At 31.7% G+C, this 25,006-nt stretch overlaps 3 protein-coding genes and 1 long non-coding RNA gene across 4 annotated transcripts in view; 1 reads left to right on the forward strand and 3 right to left on the reverse strand.

Moving 5' to 3' along the window:
• The window catches only part of LOC119631655, a 1,175-nt gene extending 970 nt beyond the window's left edge, over nt 1-205 (reverse strand). Inside the window, exon 1 of the long non-coding RNA XR_005246709.1 lies at nt 40-205. This is a non-coding gene — a long non-coding RNA (uncharacterized LOC119631655). The remainder of the gene's footprint in view (nt 1-39) is intronic.
• A 1,909-nt stretch (nt 206-2,114) lies between these two features.
• LOC119631308 (queuine tRNA-ribosyltransferase accessory subunit 2) lies at nt 2,115-3,736 on the forward strand. Its single transcript, XM_038023392.1, is given in 5 exon segments — nt 2,115-2,283; nt 2,345-2,704; nt 2,706-3,190; nt 3,346-3,471; nt 3,530-3,736. Coding segments are annotated over 5 exon segments (1,275 nt in total). The 5' UTR covers nt 2,115-2,172; the 3' UTR covers nt 3,723-3,736.
• A 27-nt stretch (nt 3,737-3,763) lies between these two features.
• LOC119631309 (GDP-D-glucose phosphorylase 1) lies at nt 3,764-5,417 on the reverse strand. The gene is made up of 4 exons (XM_038023393.1): nt 5,200-5,417; nt 4,746-5,132; nt 3,946-4,258; nt 3,764-3,885 (listed from the first exon to the last, which is right to left on the reverse strand). The coding sequence occupies exons 1-4, from the start codon at nt 5,344-5,346 to the stop codon at nt 3,773-3,775; spliced, it is 960 nt and encodes a 319-aa protein (XP_037879321.1). The 5' UTR covers nt 5,347-5,417; the 3' UTR covers nt 3,764-3,772.
• A 2,862-nt stretch (nt 5,418-8,279) lies between these two features.
• Nucleotides 8,280-24,796, reverse strand: LOC119644931. The gene is made up of 8 exons (XM_038044674.1): nt 24,688-24,796; nt 21,615-21,767; nt 21,297-21,549; nt 21,056-21,216; nt 20,880-20,963; nt 13,876-13,998; nt 10,764-11,095; nt 8,280-8,557 (listed from the first exon to the last, which is right to left on the reverse strand). Exons 1-8 carry the CDS (start codon nt 24,769-24,771, stop codon nt 8,449-8,451), a joined length of 1,299 nt encoding a protein of 432 aa, XP_037900602.1. The 5' UTR covers nt 24,772-24,796; the 3' UTR covers nt 8,280-8,448.
• Between the last annotated feature and the right edge of the window lie 210 nt (nt 24,797-25,006).

A 25,006-nucleotide genomic window follows, 5' to 3' on the forward strand; every position in this document is an offset into this window, starting at 1 on the left:
AAATATTTTATAATAAAACGAAATTTTCTTTGAACGCACAATACGATCTATAATGATAAGCTAAAACCGAGTAAGTGCATGAAAAAAAAAACACTGAATGGATAAACATTAAGCAGACCAACAAACACATCGCACATCGTACAAACCGCTCCTAAGAACGGAACAAACTAAGGCAACGCTAAACACACCGTTCAACGCTTAGATTCAAACTGTTTTTTAATTTTTGTGCAACACCAAAAATTTCGGCACACATGGCCGTACTAAATTTCCTTTTTCGATACATGTACATACATGCACATTTATTCATTTATATATATATATATATATATATGTCTAAGCATGTAATAAGTGCAAAAAGCAGATAGACACGCACACAAAAGCATTTGTATAAAAGAAAAAACTTATAAATGTGAACGGAAAAAAATCGAGAGCGGAAAAAGATAGAAAAAGAAATTATATTACATTTAATTGGTTTTGTTTTATTTAAACAAACGTCATCAAGAGTATAGCCGCAAGATGCCACGAGCGAGAAGAGAGCTAAAGAGAGATATGTTGTTTTACGATGATTAAAAAAAATTTCTAATGTAGCGAGAGAAGAGAAATTTATTAAGCAAAAGAGAAGTGAACCACAGGCAATGCGCTAAGGTTGTAAGTTGCAATATTTTTTGAGATAATTATATATCAAATCTTTCCGTTACGTTTGAAACGCTCATTACTTTTATTTTTACGATAATAAACGAAAAAAAAAAAAAAAATGTTCCAAAATAAACTAAACTCCCGTATTTCTGATTAAGCAACTTTTTAAATTCCTTTATAAATGGTACTCCTTGAGAAAATTAAATAAGGTTCGAATATACAATGGTGCGAAATGTTGAGATTGTGTTCCGTGCTGAGCGAGGTCGATCAAAGGGCTACTCTGTGTGACATCAATGATGATAACCACATACATTGTAGAATACTTTTTTTCGAAATCAAAAAACAAACCTTCACATGTTATAGCTCATATTTTATAAATTTCCAACAATTAATAATTGCCTAAACTTTCCTTACGCCAGTGGCTAAGTCAAGAGAGGGGCGTAACTTTGTGCAATAATAATAATTATGATTAATTAACATAGTAAATCAAATTTCCCGGTTAAATTTTTATTTTTTTTCTTTTCAAACTCGGCATTTAAGTTTCTCTTTAGTCAATTTCCGGTAAAAATGAAATTCGTTTAGTCTTTATATTTTTATAACGCTAGTAGTTAACAACTATGAATTCATAATCAACTTTACCGAATAATAAATCGGAGCAAAACGATTACTAATCGAAATTCAACAAATTTTAGAAATGCGTCTATCTAATTCTAAGCATTTAAAACGAATTCTCTTCAATTAAGTGAAATTAATTCACCTTTGCTATTTGTGCAGCAAAAAGTTTCTTAAAGTTCCTATCCCAAATAAATTTTAAACATTTCTTCTCTTAATATATATGTTAATGAACGAATTAAGGAATGAGAAGAATTTAGTTGGAATATTTTATTAATGTATAGAGTCGTAGAGAGATATGTTTATATATATTTTTAATTTTAAGATATTGCCCGTCAAAATTGGTAACTATCGTATCGATCCAACGTGAACCAATTAATTTTTCAATGACAAAATTACGTGAATCAAATCTTAACCATGTTAACCATTTAGTCGATCTACTTTACACATCGATGCTAGGACTATTAAGAAAATTAAATAATTCCTTTTAATAAAAAACCTTACAAGACTTCATTAATGTTTTTTTTATTATTTAGATTAACTTAAGTTTATATTAATCTTATTTTGCTGTTTTTTACTTATCAAAAATATATCCGTTCAGTGTCCACCATTAGGTTTTTGCTTTAGTTCAAATTTATTTATTTTTTTTTTTTTTCTTTTATCTAATTATATTATAACGATAATATTAATTACATTTTGTAATTTGAGCAACGTCATAATTTTAATTAGATACAAACTGAATACAAGGTCGTTTCTTTTGTGCATCCGGTTTGTTATACGTTTCGTATCAGTTTGTTATTTGCACATCGCAAAAAGCATTCTGGTTAATAATAACAAAGGAAGAAAGCAAGTAGACTTTCATAAAAAAGCGGGATATTTCACACGCTTTATATGATTTATCTTAAATGAAAATATAATTTCGAAATGAAATTTGTTGTAGAACATATAAGTAAAAATTCCGGACGTTTAGGTTGTTTAGTGCATAATGAATCGGGTAAACGGTATAAAACACCGTTGCTGTTACAAGTCACAAAGGTGACTTTTATAAAATAACATTATTATATGAATAATATGTTAATATGCAATTTTAATTTAGGGGGGAAGCATTCCATATTTATCGCGTGATGTATTTGATCGTGTTACGCAAGATGAGCAAGTATTACTATTATCTTTGGCTACTATGGATCATATGAGTGAAGCTCTAATGGAATCCAAAGCTGCTGGCATTAATCGACTATCAACTTATATAGGTTTTAAAGATTATTTAACCTTTTTAACGATAAGAGATCCCTGCGAAATAACTCCTAGCAGGTTGAATGATAAAGATATGGTGCCCTTATTTACAAGACGTGGAAAAATTGCACTCACTGCTCAAAAATATATGGATCTAGTGGAAATATTTAAGCCGGATATCTATCAAAGCCTAAATGATGCCGACACCAATTGCCAGAGCGCCAAAAAAAAGAGTACAAAAGTCCGTTGAGCGTACGCAGCAATTTATGAATTATTGCTGCGAGAGGCAACAGCAATCGCCAATATTAAAAGATTCCGTTTTTTTTGCGTCTATTGTTGGCGGTTACAACGTCCAGGCACGTTCACAATCTATAAAGCATATTAAAACGAAAAGTCAATGCAGTGGTTATATATTTGAAGGTTTCCACAATTACGGCTTAACTGCTTGTAAAGTAAGTTGTGATCAATTAATACCAATAGTAGAGCATTGTATGAAAGAATTGGATTTTGAAAAACCAAAAATGCTGCCCGGAGCTTATACGCCTTTGGTGATGTTGGAGTTAATAAGATTGGGCGTTGATATGTTCGACTCATCATATGCATATTGTGCGGCGATAAATTTTAAGGCTTTAGTATTTACTTACAATAAACAGAAACACGTTAGCGAGGCAAAAACGGAAGGACCTTTTATTGACATAACGGATGAGTGGTAAGCATAATCAAAATACTTACTCAAAGAAATGAAAGCATCCATCACATAGTAAAGAAAAAGAAAAACAAATAGGAGGGATTGTCGTTTTCCATTATTATTAATATTAAGGATTTGAAAAGGTAAACTATACGAAAAATTAATTTCGATTACAGCCTTAAAGAAGAATTCGTACCGCTGCTTGAAGATTGCTCTTGCTTGGCTTGCCAAAAGCATACAAGGGCTTATATGCATCACTTGTACAAAACTTCAGAACTTTTGGGTCCCATTTTATTAATAATGTAAACATTTTTCCTTAATTGCGTCGTATAAAATTTATTTTATTTATTTTAATTGCAGACACAATTTACACCATATGATGAACTTTTTTGCTACAATACGTTCCACGTTGTTGACGAATAGTTTAAACGATTTAATTCAGTTGATTAAATATCAGTCCGGCGATAAACAGGTTGATTATTGCATCACAGCCAATACTAAAGTGATTAAAAAGGAGGGTCTAGGTAAAGGATTCGTCAACACAAAATCATAACTTTCTTTTTTTTTGTTAAATACTGAACTAAGGACGGTATATTCGTATTTTTATGTTCTTCCTGATTCAAAATAATTAATGATTTTTGGGAAAATTAAACCAATTTCTTCATCGATTCGTTTAAAAACCTGCGTTTCAGTTAATTGATCAAAAAGTTGCTTATCTGAAAGGAAAGTAAGGATATTTTTTTTATTTTCTTGCAATATAAGGTAAAAAAGCTTACCGCCGACTGGCACATAACCCGACATTTCGCAGAATCCTACGTTGAATGCTTTGAAGTCTTTGACGACACAAAAATTTTCACGCGGATATATGAATATTTTTAAACGTTTCTGCGACTTCACCCGGTCAGGTGTCATAAATATATTATGTGGCGTATTTTCAGTACACAGCCATTCGAGAAATTCATAAAGCTTCCTTGTTTTGTTTTCCATTTGTGTTACAGAGTCCCTTTGATTGAAAATCCAACATACCGCCTGGGTGGGCATCGAGCTATTTAAACGGAAGACATCATCTTCACACAAAGTATCCAATTCCTACAATAAATCTTTTAATAATTCCAGGGGAAAAAAAAAAAAACGATATAACTCCATAAAGGACCACCATTTTAAACCAAAGAATAAAAATTATACAGTATTTTCTTATGACAGATGCGTCCGTTGACCAATTAAGAGCACATTTGCATTGCATGTCTAGATGCGTCGGGAACGTATTGATATAAAGTTTTAAACAAATTTCTGTTATAGGCGTGGGATTACAGTTCTCTGTGTAGATGTCGTTCCATCAATCTGCGACTATCAATTGAGAATATAAGACTGGAGCTTTCGCCTTTTGTTTCAATTTTAAAACTATTACAATTCCAATAACAACAATAGGCGGACGGGACTATGGACACAGGTGAATGCTCTGCACTTTTAAGATGAGGTAGAACGTGCATCCGTTACATGGCGATGGTTTTTTTCAAAAGAAAAAATCCAGTATAGTTAATCTTTTGGTGGTGTGTATATATTTTATGACGTTTACCGCGTTGTCTATATATAAATCCTTTTCGATGTTTATTAAATGCATATGCAGATGATTAACTGACGCCAGTGCTCCGGGGCTATTGTAACCGATACGAAAACCGCGATCGTCCTCTATAGACAATAAGAAATCTCTGCAGAACCGTAAAGTGTCTAAAGTCACACGTTGTGCGAGACCATTCTGCACATCAGGACAAATTAAGCTGTGGTATAGCGTTAAAGGGCTTTTGTTAATGATTATTGATACTTCTATTCCGTCGTAAGGTAAAATCATTAAAAGCTCCTGTTGAGGAATTTTTTTAAAATTAAATTTATTTTCTTCGAAGACAGGATTCAATGATTGGATGACTTGTGGTGCTCGCCTTAAGGTGGTGCGTTCAGGATTCAACTGCGTTTCATTCATAGAATAGGAATTAGAAAAAGAACATTTAATTTTCTTCGGGTCAACTCATTACCTCTGAATAAATGCAATTGGATCCCTCCAAGTATTTACTCTCTTGCACATTTAATTGATATGCGAACGTGTTAGATGTCTCATGTAATTTTTGCCATCTTCTCATTACTTCACCAACGTAGTGATTAACTTTATTTTTTGATAACATTCCTGCCCCTTCGGTTTCCCAGTTACATTAAACTGTTTGCTGTTTATGTTTTCTCCTTCCTCTTTACGTTGCACATAACTTAATTCTTATTAATGGTGAAAGTATCGAATAATCTCCTAAAATTTCGAAAAATTCTTTAATGCAATCGAATTTTCCCCATCTTTACAATACTATAATGTTACCAAGTATCGGAAATAAAGGAATATCGTTATATTTTACATAACAACAGTTTTTCTCGTTTTGATTTATTACCAACAGTATTGAAAGTGCAATTGTTTTTATTATAAAAACTGCAAACTTATTACTTTAGAAAACATGAAAATGACATTTATTTATTTACTAAACTAAATTAACTTAACAATAAGAATTTCTTTACAAATGATAGTAATTCCCCAAGTAATTGTTGTTGTATCAATATGTATATATATATATATATAGTGATTAATGATCATTACCATTAGTGCTTATGTATAACTCAATGAAACTACCAGGGATTAGGTTATCAATCCCGTTAACTATTATCCATTGATTATAGAAAATCTCTTACGACAATCATTCAATATCAAGGAGATACAATGCTAACAGAATAAAACCTCCCAATAATAATCACATCGGCAATAGCGTAACGCGATTCATATAACTCAGTAATGATGAAATAAAATGAAATTAAGATGAAATATGCAACTTAGATTAAAAGAATCATGGATTGGTACATTTGTTAAAGGATGACTTAACTTCAAGAGCAAACCTACGGCTTTGGCAATTGACTTGGTACCTACGGACCCAGAATTCCCTCGTTTCATTGTGTTAATAAAAAACAGTTTTGAAGAAGAAAGGGACTTGTGGTTCGGCCGAATAAGATTGTGCGTACGTTTGGATTTAACTAACTGATGCTTGGCATACAAATGTTCTGGAATATTAATTATCCTATGAATAAAAATAAGATCTCTAAATCGGTAAAGTGCTATCTAAGATTTTAGACGAATAAAATGATATGCTATCATATTTGCGCTTGCTATGCACATTCATTATATACTTATTCACCTCAGCTTGCAATTTATTTCTGGAGAGATTATCCAGCTTACCGTATACATTAACATCTTACGATATTAGTGGGACGACAAGACACTCGATTAACCTTAATTTAGTTTCAACAGGAACGAAAGGAAGCGAAATTTTTTTAAAATATGTATTTTTGAAATTGTGAAGTTGAAATGATCGCCAGCAGTTTGTCTAGAGTTTACTATAAAACGAAGATTAGGTGTCGTTAGCATGGCTTTAGTCTGAATTGTTGATGTCAGACCAATGTGCAATTCCATTAAAGGAGCATAAAACTATAATACTTTTACTGATTAATGATCTATATGTAAGGTAACGCCTTAACGAGTGTTATTACCAAAAAAAGTTGTCACAAGTGGGTCGATTGTAGTAAGGACCCGAAAACTGTGATATGTGATGTTGGCATCTCCGCCCGCTGATACATTCAGACGAATAAAAAGGAAAAAAAACTGGGTGGCAGTCACGTATCTGAAAGTCACCTTTCGTTCGTGACCAAGCCGATAATTGATTATACATTTACTTAATCAAAGGTTAACAATTCTTCTTATTAAACTAGAATATAGAAAACTTTTTAAGCGAACACAAGACGGCACAAAACATTGTTAATAATCGTGCATTCAAAGCCTTTTCTGTCCATTCGATTAAATCCTTATTTTAATCGCAATCATCACTAGATTTTCAATTCGCAAACGCTTAAATGTAGCCAGCGGAGCGTAATTAATCAATGTATAAAATTCGCTAGAAGAATTCTTATCATCGTTGCAGCGTCGAGCGAAACACATGCGAACGCGCAAAGTCGTAAATCTATTGTTTTAAGTAGTAATACAGTTGTTACCTTCGGCAAATATAAAAATGCACTAAAAATTACTGTTTCCCAGAATTAATTGATAATTTTTGAAAATTTATTTTTCCAATATCTTTGCAAAATATTCCTGCATTAATAGTTGGTTTATTTGTTTATTTACCAGAGAGGCGAAACAGCTGTTGTTTCTCGGATTTTGATAGCCACAATTAAATATAAAAAAATTCTCTTTTTTCTGTTTTTTCATCTACATATGAATGATAGCAAGAAAATTGAGACAAAAGACTTACGCGATCACGGCAAAAATGTTAATCGATTATCGGCTTGGTCGCGAACGAAAATTAACCTTCAGGTACATGATTGCTTTGCTTAGAAATGGAAACCGTGATTATCATGATTTTATAATCTATATGTTGATGGTTTGAGTAGCTTAAAATAATTGGCCAGTTTTTGTAGTAAAACTAGCGGGTTTGCCGGGTAAATTTCAAACGTCAAATGTTTAAAAATTGTCAATTGGCTGAACTTAGATCCGAACTTGGTTATAGTCAAACGCTATGGAGGTGGAGAGATCTCTTCGAAGTTAAAATATCTGTTATTTATCAATGGGGCTGGGCATATTCACTTAACGCGTTTCCTTGATATAACCGGCGTAGATTTGCTTATCACTTTGCGGCATAATTTTACCTTTTCGGCCATAATATCAATTCGAATTGAATATGATTCTCTGCTTTAATAGCACGAACGGTACTCTAAATGCCTTATTTTTAAGGAAGCGATAAAACGAATCTGCGAATGATTCATGGCGTAATGTTTTGCTACGAAATTTTGCATTTTGTCAGAGACGGATGGATTTTAATTCAATATTTGCCAATATATCAGTCGTAATAAAGCATTCCGGGGATTCCCAAGATTTGGTGAATGTGTAAAACATATTCCGTTGTAAATAGAAATTCTCCATAGTGTCAGCCGTGCTTACGAATAAACCAACGATCCGTACGATGGAAGGTGCGTTTATTTCTATATCATTTTATTTACTTATTAAAAAATAAAATTACTGATTTCATGAATATATTTAGAGGATTGAAATTTTTTATTGTTTTTATGAGATATATTACAAATGATGATATTCTTTTTGAAAATGATAAAATAAAAAAAAAGGTATAAATGAATGAAAAGATTTCGTAGGCGAAATAATATAGATCCAAATGAATGGTATTTCTTTCTCTATACGAATAATGAAATTAAACATGTATCAAGAATTTATGTTCATGTTCGTCATAAGCGGGTTTCTCTTCTTCTACTACTTTTTTTTTAGGGATGTAAGGATTGTGCTCAGGATCAGCATTCAAACTAAAATTGAGAAAAATTATGTATTACTACAAAAAAAAAAAAATATGTATATATATATATACATATATATATTATTATAAATTTTTATATAATATATTTTTTTAATTACTAAATAGAAAAAAAAAAGTAGAAAATAATATTTGGTTTATTGCGAATCTTGGATATATATTATATTACATAAGAATAGTTTTATTGTTAGTTTATCTCAACGATTCTCACGAATATTGTTATATATACAATTTTATTAAAAAAAATGTTGTGTCAAATTCCATTTCAACATACCTATATATATAGATGAATACAGTAATATAGCGGTCTAAGGCGTGGTTTTTTTATGATGTTCGAGTAACAAAAATTTTTTAATACAAACAAGAACATTGTCTAGGATGGCATTTTGTACATTTACTAGATCGCTTCGGAAATCTAACCTTTTTCAAGTAAATAAAAAATCATGAAGAAAATGGCCCTAGACATGGCATCCTAGAATGCAATGCAAAGTTTTGAAGAGGAAAGACTTGATGTCTTAAATCGAACGACCAATTTGTCACGAAATAAAAGTTTGCTTAGGAAGGCGTACTGCACGGATACCTAACGATGTCAAATACGGCTTTGCTGATTCCCAAGTGTTGCTTCCTTTTGTCATTAGAAAAAAGATGCTCAGTTTTTGTCGCGTGAAATTTTTTTTGCGTGTATCACTAGAAATATGCAATGTATAGGTGACGTCGGTTTACCTAATTGATGTTCATTTTTCTTGAAAATTTCTAAAAAATCATAATTTAGTTAAGAAAAAAATTTTTTTTAATATTCTCGGCGCATAAACTCGGCTGCATAAACACGATGTTTCTATATGATTCAGTCATTAATTATTCATTCACTCACCCGATTTCTATGTGATTCAATGATTAATAATTCATTCACTCATTGATTAGCAATTATGACAAAAAGATAAATTAAAGCGTTACAGTTCACTATGTGCGGCATTTAAATACCCAATATCTTCACAGTTCAAAGTTTAGAGGTTAATAAGCATCAGGAGACCTTATATTTAATGTGATAAATTTTTTTTCAAACATTTATTCTTTACTTAGTTGCGCCATTAATTATCACATCCGCGAAACTTATGTCCTATAATGGACGGTCTTTCGTAAAGAGCTTTATAAAGAAAAGTCCAAAAATATGATTTACGCGGTCAAAATTGAACACATTCAATTTCAATTCTTTAAGGAACTATTTCTTACTTTTATCTGTTTTACATTATTAACTATGTAACGGCACACTTTTCTTTTGGACGATCAATGAGGTTCGAGTTTAGTTCAGTCAATGAAAAAATTTAGCAAAACTATCTTTTTTTCTGTTTTCAAAGAGCTTGTTAATGGTCGTCCATTCTCCTCATAAAATACCAAGAGTGACATTTTACTTCATGGTCCGAAAAATAGTTTGCTAGGGTCGACAGTTAACACAATAAATCCGTCACCTGAACCAATTTTTATTATAAAATACTAAAAACTAGATTTTATTGTCATATAAAAGTTTATTCTTTGTATGAATAAGACTAGAGTTAGTGCATAAAAGTTCCGTATTTCATTTTAATTTTTCAGTTTTTTTTTTTCTCAGCCAGACGATCTTCAGCCCGTCGCGAAAATGCTATTTCTACAATCGTATAACTTATTGAAGATTTGGCGTAATAAAGTGAAAGGATCGTAAAAACGACCCGACCTAATCGGTTATAGATACAGGTTGTGCATGAACGAAAACATGCCAGTGTATTAAATTTCGTCAAAATAACTCGAAAATTGTTATCTGTTCTTTGAACACAAAAATGCATGAATACATAAATTCGTTCATGTATTTGTTATAATAGAAGTTACTTATTATTTCCATTTCATTTTCATATATGTACAGTTTGTTGTGCTTAATTGTGCGATATATAATTTCCATATAATTCAGAATGTATGTCCGTATGGTAAAGAAACCATTCTCGTTTTTATTTCTTGACTATTTTACATGGAGGGAGAGAGAAATGTTAAAGTTTTCATGTCGCATGCGAGAAATTTTTATAAAATGAAAATTTGCCATGTAATCGCCTGTTTCCATTAAACAAATGAAGCAGGAGTGTAGTAGTAAGCAACAAAATATATGAAAATTTTTTTTACTCTGAGCTTCTACATAAAGATCCATTCTTTCGAATGCATGTTGCAATACTTACTGATAGTAATTAACGGCATCTTCGCATTTAACATTATACCACCAATCACAGGCGAATTCTTTTTGATTGAAAATTGTACCATTGGTGCACAAAAATGAGGCACCTTGATGACCTTCACGGCCATCATGACACACATGATACGCTTGACAGCCCGTCTCAAGGTTCGCGTACATTCCGGGAACAGCCGGCACGTGAGCACAGGAGAATGAGGTATGAGGTACCTCATGATAAACAGGATAATCGACCCCCGGCACGCCAGGTACCTTCGATAAATCTTGTTTCTCTTCTTTTTTTCGTTCCTCAGTTGGAGGATGAAATAAATAACCGAAAGTCTAAAAAAAAAAAAAAATAAAAATAAAAGAAAAGAAACAACAAAGAAGTAGTGCAAGAATTATATGATCACTCGGTAATTATTTCCATTTGATTATTATATAACTCTTGTATAAATTTTTTACAAGGCAAACATGCATATATAACATACGAATTTTGGCAACAGTTGGTATATGTAAATAAATATAAAAAAAAGCAAAAACCAAAAAAAAAAAAAACCATAAAAAAAGAAATAAATACAAATTGAAAAGTAAATCTAAACTAACTGGTTGCAGGTCTAATTCGATTTCTTGCGTTCAAATTTAGTCCGATACATACATTCACATATACGTATATACATATACATATATATATATATATATATATATATATATATATATATATATATATTTGCTTACATATGGTGAAGGGTGCAATTTTAAGCACAAGTACCGAAAAGAGAAAAAAATCTGGAACATAGCATTAAACCGGTTCTTTTATTCGTATTCATAAATAATTCGACCATGCAATCAATATATTATATTATAAATTAAATGCAATATTATTGAATAAATGTTGTTATTGGAATTACTGAGTGTTGTGGTTCGTTCTCTGCTATATACGATCATTCAATCGATTTTTATTTTTTACTGGTACTTTCAAAAAAAAAAAAAAAAAAATATTAAAATATTAATTGATATACAAAACTAGGTTAGAGTTCTTTAAGATATAGATACAGGCAACAAGTAGACAATAATATATAAAAATATTTTCAGTTAATGTTGGTTTCAGTTCATTTAATACGAAATAGCTTAGGTGGTGTAGCTAAGCACACCAACATTTACTTTCAATGATATGTTATAACGGTTTTTTATTATTCTTTTTTTCTTTTAAAGTCAAGTGTTACTCATAGCAATGGTTTGCAACAAAAACTTTTGCTCAAATGTATGTAAGCATCTATGGTATGCGCAATTATACAAAGATATTTATCATATATGTCAGTAGATTTTTTTTTTTTCGCATTCTGTACCGTCGAATATTATTTTCCGTAACGATCATCTTAGCTCGGATGTAGTCCTAATATTCCTCCTCTATCCAAATTCGTGCAACAGCGCGGAATTTTCCGATTTTCCCTGACTATTGTGTCTATGTGTACTCTCGCGTTAAAAGGAAATTCTTCACATCCATAAAAATAAAAAAATCCGATTGACATCCAATCATCAATCGGCTATAGCCATAGTATGCTTCCGGATTTTTTACAGAAAATTACTAAACATTGCAAGTTTGAAATTTAATCGTTTCTTGCCTCACTCATCGGCGACTGGCCTGGAAAAAATTACGATCACTCTATTGGTTATCTATCCATGAACACATTCTCTTCCCTATGGGCATAGAAAAGCGTACAAGTGAGCTATGATTACTACGATTTTTCCTATACCTAATTCCTCTCTTACTCAGATTATTATTATTAGTATTTATTTGTATTTTTTTCGTTCCAAATTTTTTTTGGCTTTTTTGGTTACCATTAAACGCTGACTGGCGGTGTTGATTACATGGAACAACAATTTTCGAAGTCCCTTACATTCCCGCACTATGGTGCAGGTGTAGGTAAATATGTATATTTGTGCACGTATGATATATTCGCCATATTATGTATATAGTGCGGTATACATCACGAACGCTAAATGTATAGTTGTGTTAAGATATAATACATACATGTATGCGCCTTATATAACTAAGCCGCAGGATAGCATGCTTAACATAATACACTCGAACAGCATATTTAATAAAATAATGGAAGAATTGTTATGGACCGAATATCTAATTTTAAGATTTTTGCTAATTAAGACAAATCGCCCACGATTTTTATATTCTTCATTCACTATTCATCAAGTCATAACATTCAAAAGTACGCTTAAGAGAACTTATTAAGTAGGATAAGATTTTGCAACTTTTGTGGTCAGCAAAATTGAGATTCGGAGAAGGCTGAAAATTGGCACAAATGTCAAGTGAAAAAATATCTCTCAATATTTTTTCTAGCTATATTGTATAAGAATTTTCTCGCATACGATAAATAATTAAAACAAAGAAATCCATTGTGAGACGCCGTAGCATTAGAGATAAAAAAAGTTTTTATAGTCCCTTGGGGCGATTGAAGAATTAATTCTAGTAATATGTAGACAAGGTTTGGATATTAAAAAAAAACAGCAAACATTTGGTTGTGATGGTATATTCTAATACCTTGCATCTGGGATATTTGATTGCGAAATGAATTTTAGAAAAAAGGAAAAGTTCTTCTCTTACTTAAACCCAGGACTTATGGACAAATATATTACAAACTGCGCCTTCTTTATATATGACTTTTTTTTAATTATTTGGAAAAAATATATTAGAGTCCAATTGAGCAAAGTTTGGAGCTTAATACGAAGTTGTTTTTAAGGAAAAATTTGACAACGAATTTATCTCTCTAGGTAAGATTTTAAAATCAAAATCAACGACCAAGTAGAGATACATGGGTAACTCGATGCCGCTCTTCGTGCTAAACCGAGAATATATTTATAATGTTAAGTGGAATGCGTGATGCCTAAAACACCAAGCCACTGTAGTGACCTCTGTTTTTTTCAGATTGCAGAGAAGCCATTTGATTTAATTGTTAATAACTTGTGGAAGCATGGAGTTGAAATTCAGCCCTTACCAATCGATTGATTGGTGGATTCAATTCAGTTTGCTTTATTCGTTTAAATCATATCGTTGCAGAGAGATTGTTATTAATAAGAATAAGGAATTGTTTTGAAAAAGTTACCTGAACTTCTATAGCATAAGCCGCATAACACACTACAGTCAATGAAATGCCCAAACATATTAGGAAACGTTGGGAAAACATGTCAATATTTACTGCTGCAAAGGTTAAAGATGTTACTGATAGTATTCATTAAATCGTAGTTAATTTATATTTAATGATCCATAAGAATAATTTAAAAATAAACAAAGAGTTGTGTTTTTTTTTTTTTTGTAATTTTTTTTATTTTTTTATTTGGGTTCAATGGTAGTAGATACCTTTAAAAATAAAAAAAAAATAAAAAACGATTGTTTCGAACAATTTTTGTATTGTTTACCGTCTATCTTCAAAGACACAAAAACTTCAACTAAAATCCACTTGAACGAACAATAAATGCAACGCATTCAACTTAACTCAGTCCGTTTCCAAAGTTTATTGAAAAGAAAAAAAGCTCTTCTCGTGGTACATTTCATAGTATAATCAAAGATTTTTAGGCATCTATAGGCAACAAGGTAGACAATGTATACGTTACGCGATATACTGTCACTCGCTGTATATAGAGTGTAGACATGTGAGTTATTTGATTTTTATTTATTCATCCATTTTCTTGATTTTTAAATATTTTAGGTCAAAATCTATTACGTCTGGTTAAAGAAGTAAAACACACTCACCAAGAAAAAGTTAATGTTATCATTAGGAGCGCTAAGCTTTTTCCTTTTTTCTTTTTTGTTTTTGATGGCATAGTTTTTTTTTTTTTTTTTTTTTTTTTTTTTTTTTTTAACTTAATTTTAAAGTTTGCGGTTAGAGTTTGTTTTGCAGTGTTAGCAATTGTGTGTGTGTGTGTGTGTGCAATATGGGTATGTGGATGCTATACAAAAACACATATAAACACATATACACATACACATACTCGTGCGTATGCGCACACACCTGCACGCCCAAATCATTGTGGCATTTACATTGTAAATTATGCCTTAAATATGTGGACTTTTACTTTCGTTATGCACAAAATTTTGCAACGGTACTTGAAAATAGAAACAAAAACAAAAGAAAAAAAATACATAAAAATTAAAAACAAAAGCACTAATTTTTCTCTTCTTCACTTAAAATGTTAATTTACGGACAATACTCCTATGAAAATATTATGTAATTGAATTAATTCCCATTTTTTTTTTTGGTTTATTTTTTCTTATATAATCGCAGTAACAGAGCCTAAGTGATTTATCGTAATTAAATATTTTTGTTATCTAGAATACTACTGTAGAAGTGCGCTGAAAAGGGAATTATCAGCGGGACTAGAGAGGTCTGTTGCGCTCACACTTTCTTCTTGGTTAATTGTACATTTTATGATAGGATAAATCTTACTATAAGCTTGAGGCTAATTCTAATACCGCGGGTTACTATTAACATTTGGTGTTTCATTGTAAAATAGCATTACGAGGAATTGTATGGTGTCTGCGATTGTACTTGAACTCGCAGGAAGTTTCATTGAGTCAAAAAACGATAGAGATTTTGAATGAGCTTTATTTTGAGACTGGCTAGATGATTTCAAAGCCCAATATACACTATGCGGACGAATTCTCAGACGTAATTATATCACATTGTGGACAAAAAAAAAAAAAAAAAAAAAAATTTTACAAAATTGCGTAATTTTATATTGTATTATTATAATTATTATTATTATTAATTTAGCCAAAAAAATAAATGCTAAGACTAAAGTCGTAAAGCACTAGCATTTAAGGCTATTGGCTTTATTACTAAAACTGCACCGCACTTGAGATCCACTTCAAACCCACAACCGATGAGTTGTTAGTCGTGATTCTTTGCCTTCGGTCGTCACTCAGGCTTAGGTTTTATGGAACTACAATACATGGCTTCTTTGCCATGGAAGGAATTTTATTTATACCGTTGCTTTGGCGAGTTCGAGATTTACTTTGATCATAAATGTCATATTTGTCTTTATCATAATATATACAAAATATATATATATATATATATATATATTTCACTTTTCATTTATTTCAACCTTTATAATCTTATTAATTAATTATAATTATTCATTTAGGCGCTCTATTCATATTTCATAAAATTCTGTTGAAGATATGAAAGCTTATAACGTAATAACGTAAACAAAGATCAGCTTCGTGTAATACAATAATTTAGCATTTAGTCGACCCCGTCATAATTCATCATATTTCGTGGAATGCAATATCAATGAAATCTTCTTGGACGGTCATTATTTTATACAAAAAATCTATAACGTGCTAGATCTACTTTTCAGGTATAAAAACTGCTTCATAGAGCAGTGGAAGACAATGCTTAAGATGTGTGCTTTTGCTTACAAGAATCTTTGCTTTGCAGCTTTTTCTATACCCTACACCACTTGTGGTACAGGCTACATTAAGCTTGTGCGGACGTATGTAACATACAGAAGGGCTTAAGATAGATCCAGTTTTTAAACCGATCGATTCAGAAGACTTTCCTGAATCAATTTAAGCCGGTCTGTCTGCTTCTCTGCTCTGTTCTGATGTCCACCTATACTTTGCAATTTTTGAGATATTAGGACGAACGCTATTGCAAGCGGTTTGGATCGATGATGCATCGACCGTCGACCATTCCACATATAAAGCCCGATTTAAAAAACTTGCTTTATCGGAAACAAAAATTGCATTTTTCAAAATTTCTCAACAAAACTCGCTCTATAGTCGTATTTGGGCATTCGAACTTGATACGAAAAATTTGATTCGGCTGGAGTAATTTTTTGAACCCACTCTCATATAAGCGATCCTACGACGTGGCGCGACTACACTCTTTAACGTAAACTTTTATATATTAGATTATGATAAATGAAAACTGAAATTAAAAACAAATGTATATGTGATGTGTGCGATTTCTTTCGATTACAATTAATTTCACACATCATTTCAGTTTAAATATTTCTACCACTATCATATCATTAATGTGGAATAAGGTAATTGAAAGAAATTAATTCAATTCGTATTTTTGTAACCGTTTAATGAATATCTACCAAGTATGCAAACAAAAAAAGAAAAGAAGAAGAATGGTTGCAAGTTACAGCAGAAAGATACCGATCGATATATATTATATATACATATCAATATATATGTATATGTATGAAATTTACCATAAATTAAAATATTTGGAAAGACACTTCTTCTCTTCTTATAACTTGCAAGAAAGTTTTAGTTTATAACCAGTATGTAGGAAATATAAGGCCATATATATTTTGTCGTGAGTTTAGGCAAAAATCACTGAGTAATAGGTTTTCGGCACTCTAAATTAGTGATGCGTGTCCATCTGTCATATAAACGTTCCTACAAAAAATGAATCTCTCTACGGTACAAAGGTATATTTCTTCGTGAAAATTGGTTCATTGGAATTTGGACGACGTGAATGCATTGTTTGAATCCCTACCTCGTATAAGAGTTTCAATGGAACATAAGCTTTTTATATGGAAAATTTTTTCATAAAAATAATTTGATATAAAAATGAATCGTCCCTTCCTTGGATCTCATCTCATATAAAAAGTAAGCTCTTCTTCTGAATAAAGAGTAAGCTCTTCCGAAAAATGTTTAATTTTTAATATTTTATGATCAAAATTGGTCCATAATAGTAAGTGAATTTGAATCACATGTTTCTATTTTTTAGACCCTAATCCTATATATAGGGATTGTTGTTGTCATAACAACCAAGTGCTTATATGGGTAGAAAGTCTAATTTCTATTTTTTCATAACGAAAATTAAAACATAATAATACAATTTTTAGGAAGCTAAGCTGAGTTTGCTAAATTTGATCACGCCATGTAACGTAAGGCTTGATTATCCTCCAATATATGGGCCTTCAAAGATCCCTTTGCATGAAAATAATTGTAAACTATTTTTATTGTAAATTTTTTTTTTTTTTTTCATATCCCTTACAGATTAGTATTTACAGTATTTGGACTACCGCAGGCATTGTTAGTTGATGACCACCGCTTACATTAAACAAAATAAAAGTTGTCGCTGTTTATTAAGACGACCATTTGCGTCACGTTGGCCTCTTCTCTTTCAACGAGTCCCAAAAATACCGTAATGTATGGACGGACAGATGTTAAAGTAAAAATATATTGAGGGATTTCCCTCACTACGTGGTACGTGGTACGTGATGTCGTAACTTTGGCGACAGGTTATGTCAATGATTGTGCGTTCAAAAGATGACGTTGCAGATACTTTGATATCCCGTTAATCATTTCAAAATCTGCATTAATGTGAAACTTAGTTTAATTTTTGAAAAAATTTTCTATAAAAACATAAAAACGCTCCGTGAAAACATTTGCGAAGCCTGCGGTCAAAATGCTAATCTTTGACGATCCAGCAATAGTTGAGAGAGTTTTATTGGACAGTTTTGATGCCTCCAAGGTAAAATCTACGATCGATTACAGTTTGTTTCGCTCCCTGCAAAAGTGGCTTTCAAACGGCCACCGGTTTCCGGTCAATAAGCTATAAAATATTGACATCAATGGCATTGTCGAAACGTTTCGAGGCATAGCATAAGATCATAGATAATAAACGTGTTTACTTAAACAAAATTCATTTTGAATATAAAAGCATTTAATTTAAAAACAAGAAAATAAGTTCAATTCGGTCAGGACCGAACCCCATGTACACTCATCATCGTTATCCAAAAAAAATACAAAAGATGTAAAAGAACAAACTTCTCCTGCTCTTGATTCACGTGGTGCTTCGACCGACATGGCCCATTTGCAATACCAACCTGCGGGTAAGAACTTCTAATATCTCTGCCAAATTTGAAAACGCTATCGTTTCATTTGTGCGGCGGGGAGAATGTTTACAACAGATGGAGAGACGGATATGCTTAAATCGATTTAGAATTTGATGCTAATCAAGAATATATATACTTTGTGTCGTCTCTGATGTTTCGTTCTGGGCGTTGCAAACATCTTGACGCAATTAATTGTACCTCTCATGCCTTGGTGGTGGGTATAAAAATCACAAAAATTTTCAATACTTTTCCCACAAACCATTTTTTCACAGAGACGCAATTGTATGTGTAATCGCATGTGTCCAATAAATTGAATGAAGGAAACCCTTCAAGTTTCAGTAGCGGATATCGAAAACACAGAATTTTAGTGGGAAAAGAAATCATTCCAATATTTGTATTGAAGCAATGAGAAATACTGTAACATACCCCTCGTAATCCCCTTTTGGGATTTCACCTATTTATCCGATTTCGTTGCAGATTAAGTTCGTAGCACAGAATTGTGATTTTTGGAATAGCGTAGGTTTTATTAACAATTCTTAGGAGATCTATTTACAGATAATGTACAAGAACTTGTAATTATAACGCTTTTTCTAGTCTTGTTCATTCGAATATTATTCGTATTATTGAGTCGAGTCACTTTGTCTTTTGCAAATGGACGGTATCTAATTGCATTGCGACATTTTGGTGTTAATCCATCTCTGGGAATTGTTGTTAGTCTTTCCGACATTCGCCAGGTTCGGCGGTGTGAATGTGTATTTAGTTTTACCATTTTTTCAAACTTTAGTTTTTCATTTCATCACATGTGGGATTTTCATAGCAATGCATTTTCTATATATACCATACACTACTAGTAATGGTACAAGGGTATATTAAGTATGTGTGAATGTATGTATCTAACAACCAGAAAGAATAGAGATAGATCCGACTCCGATCGATCTAAGCTTGCCTGTCCGTCTGTCTGTCGTACTTTCTTAGGTTCAACGTGCAGATCGCAATTTTCGAGATATTTCGATGAAATTCGATAAAATTCTGTGTTCGTATGCAGGGACGAACGCTATTGAAAATGCTTCGGCACGGAATATCTTTGCGACCATTTTGCGTGAATTTCTTGAACGCCTTATCTTGAAAAGTCGTTAGATGAAAGACTGTAGGGTGGCCTAGAGCAAAACTATCGCGTTTTTGTCTGTTTAAATCTTCGATTTTTGCAGTAAATTTTTTTTAATTTTTATACACATTTTCATAAATAATTTTTGCTTAAAAACACTTTTGCACACAAAAACTCGCGAACATTTTGCAACATTCATCGAAATGAAAAACGTAATGAGAAGTAAGTAATAAACTTTAATTTTTGTACCGTTACTCTAGTGTTATATTTATTGGATAGACAGTGTTTTTATAAAAATAATTTAGATCGTTTTTTTACAAAAAAAAAAAAAATTAGAATTAAAAAAAATTCTAAAATAATTATTTATTAGAAACTCGCTTCGTTATGTTATCTATATACAAAAAAATTTAGATTAAAAAGATTTTTTACAAATATATTTTGTATAAAGTTTTTATTAAGCAATTAAAATATTTTTCCGTTTTTTTTTGTTGTAGTTTTTTTTTTTGTTGTTAACATATTATTAGTATTTTTGTTATAAAAAAATTCTTCTACAAAAAAAATGTCTATAATAAGTTTTTCTTTGCTTCCGGAGTACAACGGTATGTAATAATAATGATTTCATTAAAAAAAAAGCAATCTTATTATGCCAAGCTGATGAGTCGATTTAATTAAATCCATTCGTTCGGCCAATTATAATATCTTTCAAAATCATAAAACCAACATTCATTTTAAAAATCATCATTGGAAGCGAAACTGATTTGCCCAAAAATACACTTATGAAAATGTTAAAAAACTAGTGAGAAAAAAAAAAATGTTATTTCATTTGATTTGTTCTGTTCTGTTCATTAAATATATACGTACGGTTTGCGGTAGATTTAAATTTACGGTTTAAATATCGGATAGAATGGCTAAGCGGGAAATGAGATAGTGGACGAAGGGACGGATTTAAATAAATCGATTCCAAATCGAATCTTTATACAATTTAAGAATACTGAGCATGTGTACATGCGGGACATGAGGTAGCGGACGAAGGGACGGACTTAAATAAATCGATTCAGAATCAAATACCTATACAATTTAAGATTATTAAGTACGTATACATGTGCCTATGTGCACACAATGTATATAATGTGTCCGTTAATAACTCATCATATCGTTCAGGCCATCGTTATCGTAAGCCTCGATTTTCTTTAAAAAATTCAAATTAAAATTATTAATGAAAAGCTGTAAAGAAAATAAACATAAAAATAAAAAGGAAAAATTCGAAAAATCAAATTGTTTTTTATTAATTATTAAGATATAAATGAAGAGTTTACCTGATCGCTTTTGTAGGTGGGTAAATACGGTTTGCCACCCGTTCGAGAAACACGAGCAGATTTTGGTATTGTTGGCGTATGAATAATATTGAAATTCTGATATGATTTTGATTTAGTGAAAATTTTATTCATTCTCAGCGGTATAACGTTCTGATATTGAGCTGTAATGAAAATTTGTTATATATTTTTTTTTTAATTGTTAGTTATCGAAAAATCAATATTGAAAGAGAGAGCTTAATACATTTATCTTGCGATTGAAATTTCACTTGATTTAGAAGCGGATTATATATATGTAGGGGCTTATAAACTGGCAGGACAACAGTTTGTGGGGTTAAATCCATTTTTTGCCCGTGAATTTGTGGAAACAAATATGTCGTTTCGATCGATGGCAGCTCGTGATAACGGTAGCGGCCCTCTTCAGGTGTAAAACGTCCGTCGGAACTTAAAGCCACACGAAATACTTTACGCGATGGTCTACTTAAGAATGGATAAACCTGAACAGGTATGACTTGCATTATGATATATAAAATTCAAAGATATTGAAAAGAGTTCGCCAGACCTGTGGATTTCTTTGCTCTGGCACTACGCCATCGGGTACACTGATGCCATCTTTCTGCAATTGATTCAAAAATAGACGCTCTGTTTCGAAAGCTGTATCGGGTACACGCCCGCCGGCATGTGGTAACACTTGTTCACGATAAATTTGACGCTTCTACAGGAGATAATAAGAAGAAGGAAAATTTTAAATATATATCGATCATCTCATTCCTTCAGTGAATAATAACTAAAGGTTTATCAATTAAACTTTCGTATCATATATGAATAATAGATGGAAGATTAGATGAAAGTTTCTTATAAAATTGGACACGTAGGGTTTGTGGTGTCCTTTGCTTATTCCCAGTAAACTTTTATTTATATAAACATTCACCTAAGTGATTTGTCACAATGAGAATGCCCTCCGATAGACAAATGAATCAAGCTAAGCAGAGAAGTCAAGGTACATTTCATATAATGTAGTATGCATATGAAAAGTATATTTACGAGATCTTTTAACTTTAAAATGTAATTGTAATTTCTTTTATACGACATGTTGAGATTTTTATGTACGATACAACCTTACAATCAATCTTGTAAAGAAATAGTAAGTTTTTATTAATATTATCAAAATAATTGCCAGAAATTGTTCGAAACTCAGCGACCAAGTTCTTGATGTGTTAAATTAGCCATATGATCATGAAAGATTTCATCTTAAATGCTATCTCCTATTACTTTCTCCTATTGTCTTGTTCTATTATTCTATTTTGTCAAAAAATGAAAATTCCATCAGCAAATTAATTGACAATGTTTTCTCATATGTCCATAAAGGAGCTTTAACTATTTACGTAAAAATTTTGCAATCAAATACTAGAAGGTTTTTACATACTTTCATCAAAAAGTACCAGGACTTTTGTGACATTTTTCGGAGTGATATTAATGCGAGATTTTTTTATTTCAATATTTCGTTTTAGAAAATTTCTCTCCAAATAAGTTTCAGCTTTGTAGTACAGCACATAAAACAACGCTTATATTACTCGCTTTGCCGAAACGGATCGTGTAATGAGCAAAACGACCAGGATATATTGAAGGAGTGAATGGGAAGCGCAAAGCTTGATACGAGGAAAAATGGAAATAATAAGAATGATGAAGTGGTGAGTCTATCACGCTAAGCTTCCGTTTTTATATCACATTCATTTTGTCGAAACGTTTGCAATGTCCAGATGGCAAGCTCCAGAGACCCCACAAAGTATATATATTCTTGATCAGCATCGAATTCTGAACTAACTCAGTGTAATGTCCGATGTAATCATGCTTCGGGCCGCAAAAACGAAGTTATCGACTTCAGGTGTGACAAAAACATTGGAAGTTCTTGCACGCAGGTTAGTATTGAAAATGGGCCACATTGGTCCAAGGACACGTCCATAGCACCACGTAAACTGAGAACACCTCTGTTTTTCAAAGAGAATGGAAAATTGCTCATTTTTGCTCATTACTCTTCAGCTATAGTAGATAAGTCTACAAAAATTTGACCGCATATTCTATGGACGGATCTAAGATACGTCTACATCTAGAAAAAAATTAGCCACGCCTACTTAATTTTATAGAACGTCACAATTTCATTTTTATTCGAAACTTTTTTAACGCACGGAAGCAATTCTTAGCTAGTTTAAAATTAGGAATGCACCTAAGCATGTCCATTCACTCATCTGACCATCTGTTCGTCTGCTCCACTGTGCACTATCTTTGGTAAACCTTGTCCATTTCGCAATAATAAAGATATCGCCTGCAAATTTGCAAAAGAATTTGGAAATGACGCAAGCTTTTCAAAGAACACGCCTACAACGCTCACAAGTTTATTTTGCGAAAACTGTGAACACCTTCGCTTTCATATGCATAGAAAATTCCACTTTTATTCTGAAAATAGAAAAAATCAGTCGTGACCTTACCCAATATTATGCAGTATGAAAATTGAGTTATTTTGTTGTTGTATACACTACATCAGTTGTGGTACAGGGTAAATTAACTTAATGCCGTCGTATATAACATGTAAAAGGGCTTAAGGCATCTTTTATTATACCGATCGATTTATAATCGTTATCTGAATTGATCTAAGCTTGTCTGTCCGTCTGATATCAAGCCATGCAATTTTTAAAGTTTGGATTTTTTGAGATATTTCAATGGAATATGGTATAACGACATGCTTTCTCCCAAGGACGAACGCTATTGAAAATGGTGCGGATCGCTCCACTTTTTCGACTATTCCCCACATAACGCCCTATTTCGAAAAATCGTTATATGGAAAAAAATTGTAATTATCAAAATTTCTCGGCAAAAGTGGCTAAGTAGTAGTGTTTCGACATTCTAAATTGGCTGGGGCAATTTTTGAACCCCATCTCATATGGCGAAAACCGAAGTTCATACGACAAAAAGGTATAATTGAATATAAAAAAATTAGCTGTACCAAAGTTGGACCATCTCGACTTTTTTTTTGGGATTCTACCCTAATAAGTAGTTTCACGAAAATTCATCCTTGAAGGAATAGAAAAATCTAAGTTTTAACAAGTGGTGATGAAAACTGACCCAGAGGAGATTATAGTGATATCATATAAAAATGAACTCTAGACCATTTATGCCTATTTTTGGATGCTGCTCTATGTAAGGATTAAATTCGTATTACATTACGTTGCGTTTTGGACCCGCTTTATATATAATTTTCGTGTTCTATAATAAAAATAAGAATTGTGTTAGACAATGTGATGTAGGGTATTTAATGATCGATCTTACAAATTAAGGCGATCTTACAAAGTTGCCGTCCATCCTTAAGCTTAGTCATTTTATAGCACTGCAAGTTCTTTTGCATCTTTTGCAAAAGCTTTAGTGCAATAACAAGCACATCTTAGGTACCTTGCTAAGCTAATCTGATGAGTTTGCTAAAAAATGCATGTAACATGGTATGATTTCGTGAGCAAAGTACTTGCATTTATTAAAATTGAAAGTCAATTAATCAATTGCAATATAAACAGATATGCAATTTAATTTCCCATCAATTATGAGAGATAAATGAAAATGTTTATAATGATGAATTTTTCACTTACTTTAGTAATTCTATCCATATTGGCACAATGATCGCCCATGGTTAAATAGATGATGAGCAACAGCTTTACCGTACAAGAACTCATAATAATTCACAATATGTTTTGTATTTATTTTTATTATTATTATTATTTATTTATTTATTTTTTTTTTTTTTTGAAAGAAGATATTTAACTTAAGCAATGTCTTCTTTAAGACGCTTACGGATGTTGCTTAAACGAAAATTGCTTTCAAGCAGGCACGATTTGCTTTTCGAAATCACCCTTCACGTTAAGCATTATAGCATAAATCACTTGTAAATGAATAAGAAAAAACAAAAAA

Source organism: Glossina fuscipes, unplaced genomic scaffold (assembly GCF_014805625.2).
Source record: "Glossina fuscipes isolate IAEA_lab_2018 unplaced genomic scaffold, Yale_Gfus_2 1, whole genome shotgun sequence".
NCBI lineage: Eukaryota > Metazoa > Arthropoda > Insecta > Diptera > Glossinidae > Glossina > Glossina fuscipes.